General features: G+C 35.4%; 2 protein-coding genes across 2 annotated transcripts; one reads left to right on the forward strand and one right to left on the reverse strand.

Annotated features, from left to right (window-relative positions):
• Positions 1 to 287: 287 nt before the first annotated feature.
• Positions 288 to 17032, forward strand: anxa13 (annexin A13). The gene is made up of 11 exons (XM_056450900.1): positions 288 to 388; positions 4752 to 4827; positions 4988 to 5082; positions 6537 to 6707; positions 6865 to 6898; positions 8616 to 8695; positions 9808 to 9876; positions 10544 to 10645; positions 12584 to 12659; positions 15399 to 15511; positions 15858 to 17032. Exons 1-11 carry the CDS (start codon positions 374 to 376, stop codon positions 15975 to 15977), a joined length of 951 nt encoding a protein of 316 aa, XP_056306875.1. The 5' UTR covers positions 288 to 373; the 3' UTR covers positions 15978 to 17032.
• Positions 17033 to 19197: 2165 nt separating this feature from the next.
• LOC130218609 (tripartite motif-containing protein 16) lies at positions 19198 to 24607 on the reverse strand. Its single transcript, XM_056450849.1, has 6 exons — positions 23977 to 24607; positions 21893 to 21988; positions 21555 to 21788; positions 20595 to 20754; positions 20468 to 20497; positions 19198 to 20274 (listed from the first exon to the last, which is right to left on the reverse strand). Exons 1-6 carry the CDS (start codon positions 24526 to 24528, stop codon positions 19748 to 19750), a joined length of 1599 nt encoding a protein of 532 aa, XP_056306824.1. The 5' UTR covers positions 24529 to 24607; the 3' UTR covers positions 19198 to 19747.
• Positions 24608 to 25021: the final 414 nt, after the last annotated feature.

The raw sequence follows: 25021 nt of genomic DNA on the forward strand, positions 1-25021 counted from the left end.
GGAGAATTTGAAAATTCATTAGAATGATTTTGTGTCGCTATGTGTAAAAACTGTTATAGAAAAATGGTACAGCTGTTTTGAGTTTTTTATCTACTTTCTAGATGCTTGAAAAAAGTTGAATTGTGATTATATGTGCTCATTTGTCAGAATTATAAATAGGCTGTTAACAGAAGGAACGCTTAACAGTGTATCAGTGATTGTAAATGTTTGTTTTTCTAAATGCTAATTTTGGCTCTCATCCATGGGTCACGTTTAAAATCCATCCCGTTATTTCCCTGCGTGCTGACGTCACTTACAGAAACTCTTGCGCGTGTGGCCTGCAGTTCGGACAGCGGTCAGATCATCTGGTCATCAAACACACCAAATTCTCAACATGGGAAACTGTCAAGTGAGTATTTCACTTCATTTCTTCTGCTAATGCACACTTTAGTGCGGTCGTAAACCGGTAGATAACCGCTGTAGCATCTGCGCAGAGTTTACTACGGGACTCGTCGCGTATAAGTAATCAAATTAAAATCTGTCATAAGGAGAAGGAAAGAAAACTGAACTGAGACAAAGGAATAAAATCCAGTTATGATTTCTGACTCATTTGTTCTACGTTGTCAGGATGTTTTTAAGAAACGCATCCTTTACCGACTGTGATTCGTCTCGTGTGTTTTTTTTTCTGCCTCTTCTACGATTGTTTTTGTTTTCGTAAATGTTTGAATCCATTTATTTTACTACTTGAATATGTTTACGATTGTATATGATGTTGTAAAGGAAGGGAAGGAATGAGTCCCGTTATGTGAATGAGTCAGAGGAAATACTTTGGGAGGAGACTGTGGCAAACTCAGCTTCATATTTGCCTTTCGAGGGGCCTCCATCGGGCGTTACTGTGTGTTTGGACAGGGCGCTTCCTTTGAGCATTCCTCTGAGCCATGGCTTTTGTTCATATAGGGGGAGACTGACACACAAACCTATTCAGTCACTGAAGAGATTGATGCTCAGTACAGATCCCTCTCATTAGAAATGTAAATCCGTTAAATTAGTTCTGGAGCAGGGCGGTTCATTCCGCTGTGGCGACCTCTGATCAATTTCAAATCTGAAATTGTGGAATTTATTATTTTTAAAGAATATTTATCAAGATAATTTTCATATATATATATATATATATATATATATATATATATATATATATATATATATATATATATATATATAGTCATGTGAAAAACCTTATTGAAATTCATAGTTTTCCATATAATACATAATAGGACATAATGAAAAAAATATCTGGCCCTCAGCATATCATAACATTTTGAAATAAATCCTTAGATGAATAACAAAACATGACATATTGTGTGAAATAAACAATACCAAAGATGAAAAAAAGCATCAGCACTGATCTTAGAGAAGCAACTGTTGCTGGCAGGGAAAATACAGCCATCTCCTAACAATCAGAGATCTGTTGAACATTAGGAAGTTTATGCAGAAGAAGACAAAACACACATCAATATTAAAGGAGGGGACAAAAAAGGGGGACAAGCTTGGCATGTTTGTAAGGGTTCACAGAAAAAGCTCTACTTATCAAGGATTAGTTCACTCAATAATTAAAAGTCTGTTATTGATAACTCACCATCATGTCATGCCAATCCACTGAGATATTTGTTCACCTTCAGAACATAAGTTAAAATATTTTAGATGAACTCTGAGAGCTCCCTTATCCTCCATAGCCAGCAATGATCCCATGATGTTCAAAGTCCAGAAAAGAAACCGAAAACATTGTCAAGGGAGTTCATGTGACTTCCGGGTGTTCAACTGTAATCATACGAAGCTCCAAGAACACCCCTGGGCAATTAAAAGCTTTAAAAACAACTTTCTTTGCTTGTCTTTATAATCAGATTGTGTGTTTTCTGTAGACTATACAATACTTGCATGTTTCGCACTTAACACTAATGGCAATATGTTGTTCTGCCAGTAGTAAACACACAACTTTTGCTCACAAAAGTGTTCTTGGAGCTTCGCATGATTACAGTCGAACCTCAGAAGTCACATGGACAAGTTCTGACAATGTTTGCTGTTTATTTTCTGAACTTTGAATGTCTTGAGACTTTTGAACTAACCATTGTCCAGTGTCCTAGAACCAATCTGAAGATGTTTAACCACAATGCATAGTGTCCTGTTAAATGAAAGTCAAAAGAGCAGATCATGAATAAACTGCTCATACCAAAGGTCCAGCTTGTTACTAGAGAAGTGATGACATTTTGGCTTGTTTCTCTAAAAAGCAGGCCTCTGAAACTGAAATAATGAAATGGCCAACCCAGTGTCCTGAACCGAACCTGATTGAAAAACTTTGGAATTCCTGGCAACAAAGTGATTTCTAAGTAACTCGCTAATGTCGCTGACCTGCACACTTCACAGTAATTGTGTCCATCATGAACTCCTCTGTATTCAAAAGTCTTCTAGAGCCAAACATGAGATCATACATTTGATAGCTAAAGATTGGTTAACACTGGGTCATTCAACAGGACAATGGTCCAAAGCACATGAGCAGATCTTAAACAGTACAGCTGAAAAACAAAAGAATCAAGGCGTTCAATAGTTCAGTCAAAGTTCAGAGCTCGTCCTGACTGAAATACTGAGACAGAGCTTTGCGGAAACAAAGGCCCACACACCCCAATAAACTGGAGCAATCCTGTAAAGACTGAGCCAAAACTCCTCCAGTATGATCAGAGAGATTAATAAAGTCATACAGAAAATTATAACTTCATGCAATTTTGCTGCTATCTAGGATCTACAAGCAAATAGAGAACGGAGTGGCATGTGTTTGTCATCTATGGATTAAATAAATAATGACACTGCTTGATATGTCATATGATGTTATTTACCTGAACTTTTATGGAATCAAATTTTGAGATCCAAAAAGGACCATATATATATATATATATATATATATATATATATATATATATATATATATATATATATATATATATATATATATATATATATATATATATATATATATATATATAAATAAAGTGTGTGTGTATATATATATATATATATATATATATATATATATATATATATATATATATATATATATATATATAAATAAAGTGTGTGTGTATATATATACACACACACTTTATTTTATTTATATATATACACACACACTTTATTTTATTTATATATATATATATATATATACACACACCTTATTTTATTTATATATATATATATACACACACCTTATTTTATTTATATATATATATACACACCTTATTTTATTTATGTATATATATATATATATATATATATATATATATATATATATATATATATATATATATATATATATATACACACACACACACCCCTTATTTTATTTATATATATATATATATATATATATATATATATATATATATATATATATATATATATATATATATACACACACACACCCCTTATTTTATTTATATATATATATATATATATATATATATATATATATATATATATATATATATATATAATTTTTTTTTGTGTGTTCTTACCCTGAAACCATGGAATTGAATAGGGTGTATTATTTTTTTTACATGACTGTGTTCAAATTTCTGTCTCCTAATATTCCAGTTGTTTTTTTTTTTTTATAATTTTTTTTTTTTAGATTACAATCAAATAAAAATAGCTCAGACCTTCAGCATTTCTGGCATTATCTCAGTTTATTTCCTATAGTTTAGAAAATAGTCATAAAACATGACAAGGACTTCAGTTCTCCTCGGTTCAATTGTGTAAGAACAGAATCATCTGGATAATGTCAGGTATATTTGATAGAAAGGTACAGTATGTAATGGATTAACCATAAATAATTCAGACAACAGTTGTTATATTTACATAGCTACTTTCTCAGAAACGAAGGCTCACAAGCTTTCACTAGGACACTACCTTTTCAATAGTTACATTTTTGTACCTAAAAGCCCACATTGTTTTCTTAAAGGTACATATGAGTACTAAAAGGTATACTATTGAACTCTTTAGGTACTCATTTAAAATGTATCAATATGGACGCTTTATGTACAAGCATGTACCTATTGAAAAAGTACTGCAGTGACAGCTATTCTATCTTTGTTTTTGAGAATGTAAAGTATGTTTTGGGTTAATCTTATTTTCAATGACAGTCTGTAGGTTAATCAACGCCAACCTGATTTCACCAAGTAGGACATGTTCCTGGATTAACATCTCTACTGTATGTTGATCCTGGAACAACATTCCAATCAGCCAATCAACATTAAGGAATACGTTTACTGTTTATGTAAAGTTTAGGCTTATGGTTAGGTTTATGCACTTCTACATGATTATTTAACTATTATTGCCCTCTAATTTTGGGAATAGTTTATAGTTATTGTTTATTTTAGGTGTATGGAATAGGTATGGATTACATTTTCCAACAAAAATGATGTTCCAGGATCAACATAGATGATAATCCAGGATCGCATGATACTTGGCAAAATCAAGACGTGCGTTCATCAAGCCTGGACTTCAGCATTTTCTAGACTCACTGCAGTAGCTTCTTTAGTTTCTTCCTGCTAGTCCCAGTTTTGTTTATTTTGCTCCCCTTACTTGCATAAATGAACTAATATTTTAATATTATATAATAAATATAAAAACTAATTCTGGAGTCTGAATAAATCTGGACTGACTAAATATTTTACAATTATGACATTTATAAGAACTCTGACTTTATATCTTCCTTTTCTTTTCAGCCAACAATTGTGCCTTATGAAGACTTTGATGTAGTTGCGGACATCAAGGCAATCCGCAAAGCCTGCAAAGGTTTCGGTGAGATTCTTGCATCATTCTAACATTTTAATAAGCTTTTATTATGTCAATCAAATGAGTCTCCTTCACAATTGCAATTTGATATTTGGTTAAAGCTAGTCTGTTATTTCTCTTCTAGTCACTAGAGTGTAATTTTCTAACTTTCTATTTAATTTCTAAGGAACGGACGAGAAAGCCATCATAGACATCCTAGCCTATCGAAGTGCAGCTCAGAGAATGGAGATCAAGCAAGCTTACTTTGAGAAATATGATGACGTGAGTATTCTGAAAATCAGTTGATGAAAATATACATTGAAGATCCAAATTACAGAACAATTTACAACTTTGTAAACTTCAAGGTCGCTGCTTAGACCTATTTGAAATTAATAACATGATTAAAAGAGCAGTTTTTAAAGCATATGTTATGAGTTACATGTATTCTGAGGCACAGTATAAAAAGCTTAAAATATTGAGATATTTTAAAATGAGCACTAATCAATATTTGAAATGCGTAATACCTGCTCCACAAGTTCACGTTAGTAATTAAAGCAATTTATATGCAAATATATTTGTGTAAACATTGTAGTTGTCATCAGACTGGGAAAACCCTGAATTCAAAGTGTGTACAGTAGTAGTAGTTTGCGAGAGGTGGAGTGATGTGTCATGTTTTTGTAATGATGACCTTACACAGCTACAAGGCAGAGTAATTGTAAATGTTTATCATAAGCTCCTTTGGCAACATGAGGTTTCTTCCCTGCATTCATTGTCTGATTAACCAGCAATTTTAATACATAAGACAATGAGATCTTGTCACACAGCAAAAAAGGTAAAGCAGACCTCTAAAAACTAGAAATACTGAAATAATGAAATGGCCAGCCCAGAGTCCTGACTCAAACCTGATTGAAAATTCCAGGAATCTTTGGCAACAAAGTGATTTCTATAGTATGTATCCCTATAGTCATTGAACTGTGGATGAGAAGAAGAGGAAGCAAGAGTTGCTGTATGTCAAATAGAAGAGCATGGTGGTAGCAATGCCAAGATTGTGGGTTTGACTCCCAGTGAAAGGAGCGTTCTTCCCTGCGTTCATTGTCTGATTAACCAGCAATTGTAATACATAAGGCAACAAGCCCCTGTCATACAGAAAACAAACTAAAGCAGGCCTCTGAAACTGAAAACACTGAAATAATGAAATGGACTGACCAAAGTCCTGACCTAAACCTGATTGAAAATTCCAGGAATTCTTGGCAATAAAGGTAATTTCTACATTAAGTATCTCTACAGTCACTAAACTGTCAAGAGAAGAAAGGGGAGCAAGAGTTGCTGTATCTCAAATTGAAGAGCATGGTGGTAGCAATGCCAATATTGTGGGTTTGACTCCCAGTGAAAGCCAGGGTTGATTAAATGTGTATCGTCATGAAATGGAAGTCTCTTTGGATAGAAGTGTCTACCAAATGTAAATGTTAAAATCATGGCAGAGCAGTTTAAGAAAGTGAGGAACTAGTGATATCCTGTCAACACAGATGTGCTTGAATCAAAGGAAAGCCTCTACAAAATCAAAGTCTGATCCATGTGCTTTGATTTTTTTAACAAAGTTTGAAGCGTGAAAGTTACATTATTTCTTGAAAAAACCTTGATTAAATTGTTTTGTAACTTTCATCTTCACTGAAGTAAATAGAATTTGTATTTTAAGCATATAGATTTTGCACTCATAGATCTTTTTTTCTCTGAAGGAGTTGGCGGATGTTCTGAAGAGTGAGCTGTCTGGTAATTTTGAGAATGCCATTCTTGCCATGTTGGACCCTCCTTACGTGTTTGCAGTTAAAGAGCTCAGGAAGGCAATGAAGGGCGCAGGAACAGATGAGGATGTGCTGGTGGAGATTCTGTGCACTTCTACCAATGATGTATGTCGGTTTGTTTTGAATTGAACATTTCTGCCAGTTCCTGTGTCTGTGACCATTCCCAAAGCAGGGACAATCAGTTGTTCATGACTAATATGTTTTCCTCTGGAAGGATTTAAATATTGAAATGCGTCATTTACTACTTTTTGTTTTCTAACAGGAGATTGCCTTTTACAAAGAGACCTACGCCCAAGGTAGAGTAAGAGTCACCTGTTTCAATGCTGTAAAAATAGCAACACATTTGAGAACAGTGACATTTAACTAGGTTAATAAGTGTAATTAGGCAAGTCATTAGGCAAATTGGTTTATATAATATAATTATTATTATAATTAGCTTAAAGGGGCTAATTATTTTGACCTTAAAATTGTTTTAAAAAATTAAAAACAATTTTTATTATAGCTGAATAAAACAAGATTAAATCCAAACGAATGGATTTTACCATGATGCTTTGAAACATTTTAAAGGGTACAGCAAGGTGCCAACGCATTCTTACAGTTTAACCATCAAACATTTAGGAAAGAAAGCTTTTAGAAATGACAAAATATTTTTAGGAAACCATGAAAACTTCAAACCCTGTTATATATTAAATATTACTGTACCATATGGAATATGAAGCGACAATAGTCTATATAAAGTGACAATAACCAGCCTCCGCCGCTGAGACCCAGCTCTGCACATGACGTTTGGCCAGCGGAGAAATTAAAAAGGTCGTGCCCAACTGAGTCTGGTTTCTCTCAAGGTTTTTTTTTCTTCACTTTCGCCAATTAGTGAAGTTTTTTTCCATCTCCGCTGTCGCCACTGGCTTGCATGGTTCGGGATCTGCAGAGCTGCGCATCGTTGGATTTGCTCTTCAGTGTTTGGACTCTCAGTAGTGATTATTAAACCACACTGAACTGAGCTAAACTGAACTGAACTTAAACACTATAAACTGAACTACACTGTTCCTATTTACTGTGACCTTTTATGTGAAGCTGCTTTGACACAATCTACTTTGTAAAAGCTCTATACAAATAAAGGTGAATTGAATTGAATTAATCTGAAGGAACAGAACACAATAAACACAAAAGAGCTCCTTGTAATACTAATACCACATCAAATAAATACTAAACAAACACTTAAATTATTAAAATAATTAATACATTTCTTAAGTTTCTTGTATACTTCAAACAAAGTTCTTTTTTGTTCTTAATTGATTCTGAACTCCAAGCACGTTTAAGAAGGCGGAGTTCCAGAACACACCCACTAATTGCATAGTCATCACACACCAATGATGGCTCAAGGGGATTATGGATCAAAACGAACTCCCCTAAAAATCGCTTTGGTGGGCTATTTCAAATTCCCGAATGGAACTCTCTAAAAGAACTGCATTTTGGCTGGATTTAGTTCGAAATGACGTCATTTCAGTCATTTTTTTAGATTTAGTTTGAAGTATACCAGCCTTAAGACTTGTCATGGCATTTGCTATGCTCTGATGATTCGAAGTGCTTATTTGATCCTATATGTAATGTAAATGTAAACCCGATATTATTTTTATGATAGACAAAAAGCGCTCAGCTTTCAGTAAGGATGTGGATTATTTGTAGTACAAATTTTATCATTTCAGATTATTTCAGTTCTTTAAATGGGACTTCCTCAAACCTGCAAGTGAAACTTGTTGTTACTATTTATTGTACATATTATTGATAAAATGTCAGTAAATTATTCCTAATTCATTCAGAAAATTGAATTATGTGCTTTTGTCTTTGGAAACCTTTTCATACACATTCAAATGTACATTCACATAATTTTATATATATATATATGCATGTTCTCTAATATATTAATGTGTTTCCTTAATTTTGAGCAATTCATATATTTCTTTATGAAATAACTTCCTTTGGTAATCACCATCTCTGTGTTATTGTCTTCAGTGCATGAGAGGGATTTGGAGAGTGACATTGAAGGAGACACCAGTGGGGATGTTAGGAGACTGCTAACATTGCTTCTCCAGGTAAATCCTCTTCATTTTAAAGGGCTCTGATTTTACCACTTTTGTGTTTCCAGAACGTGTCTGTAAAGTTTCAGCTCAATATACCCATCAGATAATTTATTATACAATGCAGAATATACCTATTTTGGCCTGAGAGCAAAGAGTAGCTGTTTTTGTAGCCTCTGCTTTTAAATGCAAATGACCTGGTTCTCCCTGCCCACCGTTCCCATACGCTTGCCTGCTTCTCCTGCGTTATGTCAGATAAACCGCAGTCAGTGACGGAGAAACATGGATGAAGCAGAGATACAGTTTATTAGTCAAAAATACTAAGGTTATATGACGTTTCTGAAATGATGAGGCACACATAAATGCTGTTACAAAGTTCGCAGTAAACACACACACACGTTTAACTTTTTTCTCTTAAATATTGTTGCTTCTCCTATATAGTTGTACTGACAACATGCGGCTCTGGTGATTCTAGTGGTTATGAATTACATAGCAACTTTTATTTTCTTTATTACAAGCATGCAGTGTTTTAAGAACGTTTTAAACTCATTCTTGAGCTGCAGCTGATCACAGAGAGTTGAAACAGATCTTTCAATCCCAGTTTCTTTGCAAATCCTGTTCTGTGGACATGTTTATACGCATGACTGCATGACTATGGAGACATGTTAATACGTGCCTATCAATCAATCCGGTGGGCAGGGGAAACTCCTACACTGCACTCCTAACTCCTGCACTCCTACAACAAAAGATTTGATCGTATTTTAACACCAGGAACTTAAGTAAAAGAGACTTCTTGTGTTTATATCACTCAAATATGACAGTGGACACACTACACCTACACACAGTTCTGTCCAAACAGCTTACAAAAGTAGATTTTGCATCATAGGTGCTCTTTAAATGAAAATTGCTGTTTACATCTTCGACAATGACTAGACTGCAGCCTTGAGCGGCATAAAGCGCTCAGTGTGTTTCGTATCCCTCCCTCTTCCTCCTGTCCCTGTAGAGCTCTGGAGCTTGGCAGAGGTTCAGATCCCCTTTCATTAGATAAGTAGAGGCAGGATTCAATGACGTGACTTAGATCGGATTTCGCTGTCTCGGTCACGGCGTCAATACTTTCTCTCTTGCAGGGTAACAGAGACGAGAGCTACGAGGTTGACGAAGCACTGGCGGAGCAAGATGCCGTTTCGCTGTTTGAAGTAGGAGACATTCAACACGATCTCTCTTCATAGATATTCATATATTAAGACTTGTAATAACATACAATATTAATCAGCATCTAAAACATGATTCTTTTGTTTGTGTCAAGTTACTCACGTACAAATGCTATATTGGTTTATTTAGGGTAGCATGGTGGCTCAATGGTTAGCACTGTCACGTCACAGCAAGAAGGTCGCTGATTCGAGTCCTGGCTGGGCCAGTTAGCATTTCTGTGTGGAGTTTGCACATCCTCCCATGTTCATGTGGGTTTCCTTCGGGTTTCCCCACAGTCCAAAGACATGCGGAATACAGTAGGTGAATTGGGTAAACAAAATTGGCCAAAGTGTATGAGTGCATGTGTAAATGCGAGAGTGTATTGGTGTTTCCTAGTACTAGGTTGCGGCTGGAAGGGCATCCGCTGTGTAAAACATATGCTGGAATAGTTGGTGGTTCATTCCACTGTGCGACCCCTGATATATAAGGGACTAAGCTAAGTTGGAAAATTAATGAATGAATATTATACATTTAATCATATATTTCCTATTCAAAACAACATGTATGCCCCCAAAATGCCCACTCATTTTATTTATTACCAGTGTTGAAATCAGTATATTTTGTCAAGACTTAATCCATTTTATTAATAGATGTTTTTTGATTATTTGTAAGGCTGGAGAGGGCAGTCTTGGCACAGATGAGTCGACTTTCAGCTTCATTCTGGCCACCAGGAACTACTTACAACTGCAAGTCACATTCAAAGCCTATGAAGCCGTGAGTTTGTCCTTCCTGAGCTAAAAGGATTAGATCATCCAAAAATGTCGTTCCAATCCCTTGAGACATTTGTTCATCTTCAGAACACAAATTAAGACATTTTAAATAAAATCCTAGAGCTCTCTGACCCTCCATAGACAGCAACAGTCTCAAATAAATCACACAAAGCTCCAAGTACAATTTTGTGCAGCAAAAAAAATGTAAATATTACTCTGTTTGCGAGATGTCAGTGTGCATGTTGACTGCTAGCAGAACAATAGGTTGTTTTCAATCACGTGGTTCTGGTGCGAAATTCAGATTAAAGTAAAAAAATAAATGGGAGACCTAGAGGAAAGTCTGTATTATTGCAATTTATACCGTTATTTCAATAGAGATATGAACAGAAAATAACCACATATGTTGGGCATGATCCTTATATCATGAAGAGGGCCGAGTTTTTTTTACTGAGCTAAAATATATTTGCATCAATGCAGTAGATACTGTATAATTGCGTTACATGATAAATACTATAGTGTTTGGAAGCATACTCTAAATAATTACTTGAATTAGTAATCAGAATCAGAAAGAGCTTTATTGCCAGGTATGTTCACACATACGAGGAATTTGTTTTCGTGACAGAGCTTCTACAGTGCAACAGGATTACAGAGACCGGACAAAAAACAGATAATAAATATATTTAAAATAATAGAAGTAAGTAGTGAGTGCAAATATACAGATTGACAAGTGTATGTAGAGCTATATTACTATATACAACGTTATACGTGCAGCTGTTATGTGCAAATTGGCATGTAAAGTGTGTTGTTAAATAAGTGTATATGTGTATAAAACTGTATGGCAAGTAGTGATGTTGGTTTCGCAATTATTATCATCAAGTGTTTATAAGATGGATTGCCTGAGGGAAGAAACTGTTTCTGTGTCGGGCTGTTCTGGTGCGCAGTGCTCTGTAGAGTCGACCAGAGGTAAAAGTTCAAAGAGGCAGTGTGCTGGGTGTGAGGGGTCCAGAGTGATTTTGGCAGCCCTTTTGCTCGCTCTGAATAAGTACAGTTCTTAGGGAGTAAGAAGGGTTGTACCAGTGATTCGCTCAGCATTCTGAACTATTCGACGTAGTCTTTGGAGATCGTATTTAGTAGCTGAGCTAAACCAGACAGTTATTGATGTGCAGATGACTGATTCAATGATGGAGGTGTAGAACTGTTTCAGCAGCTCCTTTGGGAGGTTGAACTTCCTCAGCTGACGAAAAAAGTACAGCCTCTGGTGAGTTTTTTTGACAATGGTGTCAAAAAACAATTATATTGTTGATGTGGTACGATACAACTTTGTATCTAATTGTATATTAGCTAGGCCTGTATATAATCTTTATTGGTGCTGTATTGAAAAAATGTTTATTACACAGTCAGTTTCATGAACTTTCTCCCCTTTATGAGCTAAAACATTTGGAAGTCTATAAAAACTGTTCGGCATTTCTTATTTTGGCCAATTTAAACAATTATAAACAACATAAAACAGAAACATTCTGATGTTCTGATAGAGACTCCTATGTAGAAGAAACACTTCCTGCTCTCCATCTGAATTTCGCAAGTCATCAATGACGTCATGTGAAAACAGCCTATAGTATTTAGCACTGTACTGCACATAGTAAACATACACCCGATCTTTTACAGTTTTTTTGGCACACAACAATGTTTCTAAAGCTTTACATGATTACAGTTGAACCACTGAAGTGAATGTTTTGACAATGTTTTTGGTTCCTTTTCTGGGCTTAGTTGAAGGTTTCTATCTTCATTTGTGTTGTGACGATGAACAAAGGAACATCATGATGGTGGATAATTAATAACAGAGTTTTCATTTTTAGGTGAATTAATACTTTAGGGTAGTAATTAAGCTTAATAAGTAGAATAAAGTTTAATATCCTTTATGTTTTACCTTGTCCTCCAACAGATTTCTGGAACAGATATTTTGGACGCAATCGATAAGGAAACCTCTGGAACTCTGAAAGACTGCTACACCACGCTTGGTTTGTATTAAACACAGACAATTATTGAATCAAACCTTTTTTTTTACATACAATTTGATATAGTGGAAAAGCAAAGACTTCCATTTAAACTAAGTGAAGTTTTATAAACCAATTTCGAGTGGATTACGTGATATGATTGACCACAGCTGGTCTCACACAAACAATCAACCATAAACCAATCAGACGAATTCAAGCCTACAGTACATAAATTGCCCATTTTTCTAACCTCCCTTGTATTCGTTTTCGTAGAATCCCCCATCCACCCCATCTCCCCCTTTTTACTCATATAACAGGGGGGATACCTTATCTCAGACCCCGTTTTATGCTAAATATAAAGGGGGAGTTAATATTTTATGCTAGGATTTTTGAGTTACTGTTGCCTTTCTATCTAAAAATTAATGTACACTGCATTTAATCACCTTTAAGTGGTTACTTTTTTGAGTGTCTTTCTTTAGTTGAACACAAAAGGTGTTTTAATAATGTTGGAATCCAGTAGCCATTGACATCCATAGTATCATAGGGAAAAACAAATGCTATGGAAGTCAATTGTTACCGGTCTCCAGCTTTCTTTAAAATATCATCTTTTAAGTTCAACAAAGAAATCCAGGTTTGAAACAAGAGGAACTTATGACAGTCTTCCTTTTTGGATGAACTAATTCTTTACGCTTAAAAAAACTAATATAAAAAACTTTCCTGGCCAAACCAGTTGAACCAGATTTATGGTATAGACCCACGGTGCTCCCACAAAGACCAAAGGCAAGAAAAAGTGCACAGAACATGGGTGTCTGGACCTAGACACTCAAACTAAACCAAACACGGCCGAAGTGTCAGGACCCAGACAGCGTGCCCTGAAACACTGAAACATTAGAATGCACAGCTCAGAGAAACCTGAAAGCTGTACGCTCAATCAAGGACAAGACAAACAACATGAGTGGCAGGATCCTATCACCACATTAAAAATAAGGCCAAGGTGAGAGGACCAAACATACCTGGATGAGATGCACAAAAGGTCAGAAAACACTGACCTCAGGAACACTAACGGAGGGAGGAGTGGAAAGCCAGGGTGATGTCAGAAGAACAGACCAAGGAGCTCTGGCGATTGAAACTCCAAGAAGATGGCTAGTGGGAGAATTGAGCCAGACCAAAAGGCTTTGGCCAGTCAGGAACTCGGTCTGCTGGTCAGTTTACAACCAGAGGTACAAGGTGTTGGTACAAAAGTACAAGTCATGGCCTCATCAGGAGTCTTCTAATAACTGCTTTGCTTTCCCATGGGCTAGAGAGCCACCAAGGAGCCAGGTTGGATGTCACTGAATACGTCTCATTTTCTCTGCAACACAAACGTGGAAGAGCTAAACACGGCATCATTGTTGCATTGTTATTAATGTTAGTGGCTTTGTGTACAAGCATCACATGCTGCTATTTCAAAAATGGTGCTCAAAAGAGCTTCTGTCGGTCTTGTTGGTCACAATAACCCCTTAATAATCTCCATTATCAGGAAATATGTGACGTACAATGAAAACATAGCTCTGATCACTGCATCCTCAATCCTCAAGTTGTTGATTTTGTTGAATGCAGTGCTTGATGTTGCTGTTAGCTGGCATCACTTCAGAGTATGTAGTGACCGTTATAAATAAAACTAGGACAATGGTTTGAGGTTTAAGTTTAATGTTGGTTTTTAACAATGGTTTAAGTTCCTTTATGTTCCTTATGTGCGGTTTGTGATGTTTTCATCCACTCTGGGGTGATTTTTGAGTCTTAATTTGGCCACAACTTGCTCTTGTGTTTCAGCTAATGGAATGATTTTTGGTGACAAATCTTATTTTGACAAAATTTGGAAAATTGCTTTGAAATTTTTTTTAAATTTCAACAATATGCTCAAATTGACTACCCGTTTTGTTACGTTGGTGGCTGTTTTTGCCTCACTGACTTCCATTATAATGACTTTTTTGATTGCAAACCCACGACACCATATAATCATGCATTTTTGATTATTTCCAGTTTTTCCTGGTGGAAGGAGGTCACGTTTGTAATTTTTACTGTTGATCTTCAGTTCAATTGAAAAAGGTCAATTTGAACAGTACAAAAGGGCTAATAACCCATTGTGTAATCTCCTAAAGATAGTAGGCAACTGTAAGATGGCCACTGTGACTTTAACAAGGAAAGCAGGTAGCTATGGAAAAGTGAAAGTGAAACTCCCACAAACGCATATGCAAGGTCATAATATAATAGTACATCTGATTCCTGACAATTAAATTAAATTCATCTTTATTTCTATAGCGCTTTTACAATGAGTCTAAGCAGCTTAACATAGAAGTTCTAGTAAATTGAAACTGTCAGACCAGTTTTCAGAGTTGAAGTTCAGTTCAGTGTGGATTAATTTCCATTGCTGAAAGTCCAAACACTGAAGTGCAAGTCCATCGATGCGTAGCTCCACAAGTCCCAAACCAGGCAAGCCAGTGGCGACAGTGGCAAGGAACAAAACTTCACCAATTGACAAAAGTGAAGGAAAAAAAAAAAACAGGCTTAGTTGGGCACGACCATTTCTCCCCTTGCCAAACTTCCTGTGCAGAGCTGCAATCTAGGCACGGGGGGGAGAACGCAACAGTATATGTTTTTGTTTATATATAAAGCTAAAAGAGGGTTTACAATTACACAAGCTGTTAAATCCTGTCCTATCACTAAATTTACTTTTTTTATAGTAATGCTTCAGCTCTAACTGGTTAACTCTTTAACCCACAGTGAGGTGTGCTAAGAACCCGCAGCTGTTCTTTGCCCGGAGGCTGAATGCTGCTATGAAAGGAGCTGGAACTGATGAAGACACTCTCATCCGCATCATTGTGTGTCGCTCAGAGGTACAGTGTAACACCTATCCTTTTAACATGTTGACATTAACCTTTAAAGACCTTTTTTTAAATGTGTTAAAGAAGTCACATGTCCCCCAAACATGCATTAATTTGATCAAAACAGTGTAGTTTTGTGAAATATTATTACCATTTTAGCCCTTATGTACTGTTGGGGATGTTTTCATCCACTCTGAGGTGACTGTGTCTTCATTTGGCCATAACTTTCTCTGCAGTCTGTTGTACAGTAGTTCTATGGTGCAGGAAATTATATAGTTGCATTATACAGATATCAGACTACATTATACCATTTCCATTAAAAAAAGAAGAAAAACTTGACACTTTCTGTCTTGGGCAGGTTGATCTGGAGACCATTAAAGACATGTACCTGGAGAAATACGACGTGACTCTGAAAGACGCCATCAGCTCTGAATGCGGAGGCGATTTCAAGCGCCTCCTGCTGGCCATCCTTCACTGAGAGATATACAACATTCAGCCACTGGTGCTCCAGGCTTTACTATAGTCACCATCAAGGCAAACTAACAAGACTTATTTTCTGTCATGTAGTCTACAAACATGTTTTTTTATATAAAGGACAGTTTAAAGTGAATAAATCAAGTTTTATTACACTACAAGTATATATTAAAGGGATCGTTCACTCAAAATTAAAACTTGCACATTATTTACTCTAAGTTTCTATGAAGTTATTTTAATGAAAGCTGAAAACCTGTAACCACTGACTTCCATTGTAGGAAATATAAATACTATCGAAGTTAATGGTTGCATGTTTCCAACATATTTTGAAATATCTCCTTTTGTGTTCAACAGAAGAAAGAAGCTTAACGTTTTGAAACAAGTAAAGGGTGAGTAAATAATGACATTTTAAATATTAAGTGAACTGTCCTTTAAGAATCACCACTAAAATATATATGATTCCAAGCAGAAACTTGCATTTGTGTTGCGTTTCTGTGACATTCTGTGTCAAAACTGGCCAGTTAAATATAAGTGGAGTCTTGTGCTTTACAGGATTACGACATTGTTACACTATGATAATACCGAAGCTGAGAAGCAGTGCGTACGTTTCCTGCCAGTGTTTTTCCACTCTAAAACCTCACAGTTTTAAAATGCACGTGACAATGTGAATTCTGACAATTTGCTTAAATATAAAAAGAAATGTTAAAATAAGAATATGACATGATCAGCAAAACAATCGCCAGTTTATGAGACGTCTGCAGCTAATGTGTCGCATCTGTGGTAAAATATCTGCATTAGTGAAGTGATACGGTTTAGTAATGTTAACACAAGTCTGTATGAGTATTTATGTTATTTAGATCAGATTTTTTAATATAAATTACAATACATTTTAATGTAACACAAGAATACAGACAGAGTTGTGCTGTTCTCCCCCCTCAAATAAAATAATTATCAGATTAATATAAAAACATTCACTATATAGGAGATTGGACTCGTATCGTCTGTTTTAACACACTTGTATTCCATTGTATAATTGAATTAAAAACTGATTTTAAAGTATGTTGATGTGTCTTGCACAGTTAATGAAGGCACTGGCATTAATATAGTTATTTGTGTATTATTTTTTATTCAAGGGTGACACGGTGGCTTAGTGGTTAGCACTGTCACCTCACAGCAAGAAGGTTGCTGGTTTGAGCACCGGCTGGGTCAGTTGGCATTTCTGTGTGGAGTTTGCATCATCTCCCCGTGCTCATGTGGGAGTGACTAAACAGTCCACAGGTATAAGTGAATTGGAAGAACTTAATTGGCTGTAGTGTATGAGTGCATGTGAGAGTGTATGGGTGTTTCCCAGTAGTGGGTTACGGCTGAATGCATCCACTGCATAAAACATATAACGGAATAGTTGTCCGCAGGGGCGCAAAAAGGGGGTATGCAGTATATGCGGCGCATAGGAGAGCCACACATGGGAGGGCGCCATTGTGCCAAAACGATTTTTGAAATTATTCTCATTTAAAGTTTCAAATAATAAAAATAAATAAATATGTTTTGTTAAAAATGTTTATTTTGCATTTTATGCGAGTAAAATTGCATTTTATTAAATAAAAAATGATACCATGAGTTGCATACGTTGGCACACACGTTTTAATACAAAATCATTTAACACAATAACATGCAGTCACACAGCCAAGTTTAGTGTTGATGTAGATGTAACTGTTTAGATTTTTTACATTTCTATCAAAATAAACTGTCAAATCATACATACAGTACAGTTGAGGTCAAAAGTTACGAGATTAATCTGAAAAATTTTCTTTATTTATTATTAATTAATTATTTTGCCAAAATAAGAGGGATCGCACTAAATCTATGTTTCTGCAAGTACAAACCTCAATATATTTCAGATAAAATAGAAAATAATATTTGGATTTAAAAATCCCCCATAAGAATTTTCTATACTTGATTAATAATTAATATTCATTAATAATAATGATTCATAATGAGTAGGGCCAGACGGAATCTGCGGACGTTTTTTTGCCATTTCTGCTGAGGATTTTGCAAAAAATCTGTGGATTTCTGCGGAATTATTTTGGAAGTATCATCACTAACTTGTGATATAAAAAAAATACTATATTTTTTACTTTTATTTAATGTTTAAAATGCAAATCCAATTAGATTCACTTTATTTGGTAAACAAAGTAAGTCTCTCATATAATATATATCTACTAAAAGACAGAAAATATTACTGTACAAACTGCACTGTACATAAATCAGATGAACATTTTCATATTAGTCAATAATATCACTGTATAATAATTTAAAAACTGAATATAGATTTTCACACATTTATTCAAGTAAATAAACAGAATTAAAGATGGGCTAAAAATCTGCGGAATTCTGCGCGCTTGCAGATTCCGTGTGGGCCTAATAATGAGTCACAATATAAAACATTTTTTTTTGGAACTGAAATGTTTAATAATCTTTATATCAAGATCTATTTTTTACCATATAGATGTTTTTATACATTTATTATGTATCATATTGATAAATCAGGCCTTTTGGTAGCTTTTTTTTTCTCAACTATTTAAATTTAAGTTACAAAAAAAGTTTGACCATAACATTTTGATAAAATAGAACATTTTAGGCAGTTTGTCTCTGTTTTTGACACTAAACATTTTACAGTCTTTTTTATTTCACATTGTGAGAGGTGTAATAGCAGTTTCAGTCAATTGTTCATTCAAAGACAGACCTTACACCTCGCATGTGAGAAGTGATTGCATATTTATGTTCTTTTGCCCTTTAGGACTCCCATATCTTTCATTTTGTTTTCACAAATGTACAAAAAGTACAGAAGCAAGGCATGTCAAGGTGCTTTAATCATTTAGTGAGGAAAATGAAACTGAGAAGAAATTTGGGGTGGGATGAGATGTCATTCTTTGTGACTTAACATGCTTAGTGTAAGTTGCTTCACACTTTTTCAGTTGTGTTCAGAACTGCGCATGTATTTGTTTGAAGCATGTTGATGAAGTAAAAATATCTTTAATATATTGATGGAAAATTTTGGCACTATCACTTGCCTGTTATAAAATATAGTTGGATTGCTGGGGTTGGTTCCCAGAGATGGGTTGCGGATAGAAGGGCATCTGCTGGATAAGTTGGCGGTTCATTCTGCTGTGGCGACCCTGAATTAATAAAGAGACTAAGGCAAAAAGAAAATGAATGAATGTCATACCCCTCAGTAAATGTGTAGTTGCACCCCTGGTTGTCCGTTCATTCTGCTGTGGCGACCCCTGATAAATAAGGGACTAAGCCGAAGGAAAATGAATGAATAAAATTCATGAATAAACGATTAAGTATTTGGTTTCATGTTTACATTTTTTTATGCTGAATAAAAATTGAACATTATTTCACCAATATTTCAACGTTTTAAAAAGTTACTTATAACATTAAAGAAGACACCACTTGCATTCGGTGGTTCTGTTTAATATTGAAGCACTTTTGTGAATGTAATTTGATGTCAAAATGTGACGTCTTGTCTTTAACCCTCATATTAGTGTACATTAAAAAAAATGTCCCTATTGAATGCTGCGACTGACAAACTGGATCTCTTGACAGGTTTCCAAAAGGTCTTATAATTATTTATAAACATTAATGTTAATTCAGGGATTCAGTTTCATTAAATACTTCGCACTGAAAATTTGAAAAGAAATAATATTCCCTTAAAATCTGATAGTAAGTTGTTGATTTTCCCTCTTTTTTCTGGACAAATCATTCTATCATCTATACTGTTAGATCACACAGTTTCACTTTTGCATTTGAACCTATCATAAACCCAAGGTAGAGCGGTTGAGTGAATGTGGTCTGGACTCTGTGGATGAGGCTCATTGTGTCAGAGACGCTGTAAAAGGACAGAGTTCCTGCACTGTGATCCACATACACTCCTATTCTACTGCTGGACAACACAGGGAGAACGGTCTCTTTTCTATTGTGATAATAACTGCATGTGGAGGAAGAGCATAATAACATCCATGATTGATCATTAAATCCAAACAGACACTGATTGCTCTCTCCCTTCCTCCTGATGCTCTTATATGCCACTGCTATAAACACCCCTTCACTCCTCTCTATTTCCCAGTAAGAGCGTCCACACACACTCTCTCTACACAACACCTGAGTGTAAAAATCAAATCTGTCAGGATGATCAGGATACTGTAGGAGTGCGTTTGTGTGAGAAACCAGTGTGTTCCTCTCAGAGAGAAGTAGGGTTTTATTCACTGTGTTCGGATCCAGAGAGAGGAGATGGGAATCTGATGAAGAGAAAACACACATGATTTAAATTAGAATAGTTTGAGAGAGAATCTGATTATTTAATAGCCTACAAGATCACTGATATCTGATTGATATTAAATGTGTTTATTTAAACATGTTTTATTAGGAGGAAGGGTTAGGGAGTGTATTATAGAGTTTGTAACGTGTATGAGAACTGTGTGTGTGACTTACATTGTAAGAAGTCATTTCTGGTTTCAGGGTCTTTGTGAGCAAACAAATAAATACAAATTCAGCGTAAAATTATAATCGATATGATAAGTAAATCTATTATTGCTATAACTGGATGTCTATTATTTACCTCTGTCTGAGATCTTTTTAATCTCTTGTTTGCAGAAATCCTCCAGTTTCTCTTTCAGTTCAGAAACAGATTTTCCCACATGATCAAAAGAGAGGAGAGAGCTGATAGTGATGCTGGAAACATCTGCAGATCCAGGAGAGACTGAGAAAGACTGGAAACTCTACAGGAGGAAAATACCCAAAAGATAGTACGACGGTACACAAAAGACATCATTGTAAATAAATATATATATAAATATATAAAAATATATTATGTATGTATGTATGTATATATATATATATATATATATATATATATATAAATAAATATATATATATATATATATATATATATATATATATATATATATATATATATATATATATATATCTCAGCTTTTATTTACATTTAGCAGGTCTTGTCTGCAACTATATATATATATATGTGTGTGTGTGTGTGTGTATGTATATATGTGTATATATATACACATACATATATACATATACATACATATACACACATATATATACATATATATATATATATATATATATATATATATTTTTTTTTTTTTTTTTTTTTTTTTTTTCTCAGCTTTTATTTACATTTAGCAGGTCTTGTCTGCAACTATAGGAAATGCTTGAGGTTATTGCTTCCAAAAGAGGCTCAATCAGTTATTAAACCCAAAGGTTCACATAATTATTCCACCCTGCACTGTGAACGTTTACATGTTGCGTTCAATAAAAACATATATTTGTGTGGTTTAGTTTACAGCCTTTTAAGTCATCATTGTATGCCTTTGTATGGTTTTGGCTTATTAAGTGAACATGTTGGTAAAGTTTACAATGGTACTTTGTTTTTAACACAGGCCAACTGTTTTACGTAAGTGTTGAACTGTATGGCTTTACTGTCGGAAGGTGAAACAAGTATACCCTCTATGTTTGTGTTTGCTAGGTTACATATAGATTTTAATGATGTTACCTGCAGAAACTTTATGTGATCATGTGTGTTTGAAAACTGCTCCAGCTCAGTGCTTCTCCTCTTCAGATCATCAATCTCCTTCTCCAGTGTCTTCATGAGATCATCAGCTCGACTCACTGCAGTCTTTTCCTGATCTCTGATCAGCTGTGTGATCTCAGAGCGGCGTCTCTCAATGCAGTGGATGAGTTGAGTAAAGATTCTCTCAGTGTTTTCCACTGCTGCCTGTGCAGAGCGCTGTTAAACACATCACAGTCAGCTCTTACTGCTGCTCACACACTCAACATGAGTCTCAAACTCTTCCTCTGTCTGTCAGCTGATGTTCTCCATCTCAAACTCACCTTATGAGAGTCCACAGCCTGTCTCAGATCCTGAAGCTTCTTCACTCGCTCCTGGATTCTGTCTTCATATTGTCTTTGTGTCTCTTTCAGAATCTTCTGTAACCACAAATAGCATGTATACAAAAATATTACATATCATTTGTTTGTATTATTTTATCTCTCATGAGAATCAGAATTCACTGCCAAAATAACTCAACGGTGCCCCCTAAACTGTACAGAAATGAACAGAGGCTACATTTCATCTACTTGTACAAAGTTTGGTAAAAGCAGATTATATCCCCAAAATGGTTTTGTCATTTCAGGTGTTGCACTTTAACAAACTCCTCCTACAATACGGCTCATCAGGAGAACCTGTCCTTAACGTAACACTGATCACACCAAACATGCTTTGCATTTGCATTATTCACTTTCCATTTCCACTATACTCTCAGACATCCACGAATTTTCATCTTACATGCAATTACAGGTGATCCTGATGAATTACAACAGGGATGCCCAAACTTGGTCATGGAGGGCTGGTGTCCTACAATACGCCTCATCAAGAGGACCTGTACTGAACGTAACCCTGATTGTGCCAAACCTCCCTTCCATTTCCATCATTCACTTTCTATTTCCATTATCCTCTCAGACGTCCATGAATTTTCATCTTGCATGCAATTACAGGTGATGATGATTTCAAACAGAGATATCCAGCATGGTGCTGGAGGGCTGGTTTCCTGCAGAGTTCAGCTCCAACTTTCTTCAACACACCTTAAGAAGTTTATAGCATTCCTAGTAAGAGCTTGATTAGCTGGTTCAGGTGTCTCTTATTAGGGTTGGAGCGCAACTCTGCAGGACTTTGACCCTCCAGGTCTGAGTTTAGGCAACCCTGAATTACAATATCATGGAAATAGAATACACAAGACATGTCACTCGTATACTTTTCAATGGGGAAAAGTGTAACAGTCAAGCATTGAGTCGATTGATCATCTTTTTGTCAAATGCCCACAAGTTAGTATGTTTTGGTCTGATTTATCTGTCTATTTTTCATCAAAATGTGAGTTTAACATTGATTTTTCCATGTGTGATATGATTTGTTACTTTTCTCATGACAAACATAATATAGAATTTATAGGCAATTTATTTATTTTATTGGGTAAATATTATATTCACAAATGTAAATTTTCTTCATCATTACCCAAGTTGCAGAATTTTCTTTGTGACTTAAATTGTTTACTTACTACTTTACAAAATGTTTACAGCAAAAAAAAAAAGTGTTTAAAACTGTAAAATTTTATAAGGACTTTGTAAATATTATTTAATTTGATAATTTGCCTCTGTAATATTTTTATTTTTTTTTAACTAATTTTACTTTTGTACTTGATGTCATCCATTGTTATGATTAATATGTTTATTTTGTTAAAACACAATTAAAAAAAAAAGCGTAACAGTCAATATGGCGAATGAAGCCCCACTTTTCACTACAGGAGCCAATCAGCGATCGCTATATAGCGAATAAAGCCCGCCTTCTAGTACAGGAGCCAATCAGCGATCACTATAGAATGACAATTCTCCGGGGGAGGGGCTTGGACCAGACGTGAGTTTCTGCAGATTTTTTTGTGACAGGAACGTTTAGAAATGAAACTAAATAGACAGTAGTTGTTTAATTCTATTGCTTGCTTTAAAAGATTGCTTCAAAAGCCGCCTTCAGTGCTAATATCCCACACACCTTTTACTTGTTTGGCTTTCTTCTGTTGCACACAAAAGAAGATATTTGAAGGAATGTTGGAAACATGTAACCATTGACTTCCATAGTATTTGAAGTCAGTGGTTACAGGTTTTCAGCTTTTAGGCAGATTTTGACACATGGATGCTGGTAAAGCTGCTTCTTTTCTTCCCCCTGACCACCAAATAACCAGCTAAAACCAGGTCACCACCAGCAAAACCCAGCTATAGCTTAAACCATCACACACTCTGCTAATTTACATGAAAACAAACAACAGGCTCACGGTATAGACATTTGCACATACTGAACTCTTATTCAACTATGCCCAAATTTTCTTTAATCACCTTTAATCTGGTATTCAATCTGTGTAAACTCATACCTGTTTCTCTGTCCTCTCAGCTGCAGCCGTCACAGTCTCATGGTTTTTGTGTTCATCCATCATACACAGATAACCCACACACTGCTGGTCAGTCCTACAGTACATTTTCAGCGGTTCTTCATGTCGTCCAGTAGCGTCAGTCAGTTTGTGTTTCTTGTTTCTGAATAAATTCTCATGTTGTTGCAGGTGATTTTGACAGTAAGAGTTCAGACACACTAGACAGGACTTGACAGCTTTGTGTTTTCTTCCAGTACAGGCGTCACACTCCACATCTCCAGATCCAGCATAGCAATCTGCAGTTTGGAGTCTTGTTGTTTTCAGTTCCTCCAGCATTTCAGCAAGCATCACATTCTGATCTAAAGCAGGTGTTGGAGTGAAGGTCCGTCTGCACTGAGGACAGCGGTAAACTCTCTTCTGATCCTCCAGTTTCCAGCAGTCTGTAATGCAGCTCATACAGAAACTGTGTCCACAGGAAATGGTCACTGGATCCTTCAGATCCAGACAGATTGGACAGCTGAACTCCTGATCCCATGAAACACTTGCTTCTGCCATTATAACACAAGATCCCAGAGAAAGACAGACAAGTTGATCTCAACAGCGCTTCAGTTTCAATTTACCAGAAAGAGAAAGAATTTCCTGGTTCTGCATTTGTCAGACCTGTGCAAAACAGGCGTGTCTTATTTGATGAGTCCATGTGGCTGTATTTACTCTAAAGTTCAAGATCATAATTAAAATGATAGTTCACACAAAAGGGAATATAAAGCTATTATTGACTGCCTTGAAACATGCAGCATTATTCAATATGTTCACGTGATTTCTGCTGAAATATGAAGACAGGACAAGAAATATCAAGCAGTACACAACAGAACACTGCTGCACATCATGACATTTATTCCAAAGTAAAATGTCACGCAAACTACTCCAGTTCTGTTGTTGTTCTTTTAATTATTAAGAAATATGAATTTATTGCATTTTTTTAATGTCAGAAAATCACAGACAGGGATACTGTAAGTATGTGTTTACTGACCAACTCTGGATAGTCACA

This window comes from Danio aesculapii, chromosome 24 (assembly GCF_903798145.1).
Source record: "Danio aesculapii chromosome 24, fDanAes4.1, whole genome shotgun sequence".
Taxonomy (NCBI): Eukaryota; Metazoa; Chordata; class Actinopteri; order Cypriniformes; family Danionidae; genus Danio; species Danio aesculapii.

Bases quoted from the DNA above. Each gene is read 5' to 3' on its own strand.
- anxa13 (XM_056450900.1), top strand. The intron at 5,083-6,536 runs GTGAGTATTCTG...TTTTCTCTGAAG, and splicing joins ACTTTGAGAAATATGATGAC to GAGTTGGCGGATGTTCTGAA. The intron at 8,696-9,807 runs GTAAATCCTCTT...TCTCTCTTGCAG, and splicing joins TGCTAACATTGCTTCTCCAG to GGTAACAGAGACGAGAGCTA.
- LOC130218609 (XM_056450849.1), bottom strand. From the start codon at position 24,528: ATGGCAGAAGCAAGTGTTTCATGGGATCAGGAGTTCAGCTGTCCAATC. The intron at 21,789-21,892 runs GTGAGTTTGAGA...TGTGTTTAACAG, and splicing joins AGGCTGTGGACTCTCATAAG to CGCTCTGCACAGGCAGCAGT. The intron at 20,275-20,467 runs GTAAGTCACACA...TCTCTTCATCAG, and splicing joins CAGAAATGACTTCTTACAAT to ATTCCCATCTCCTCTCTCTG.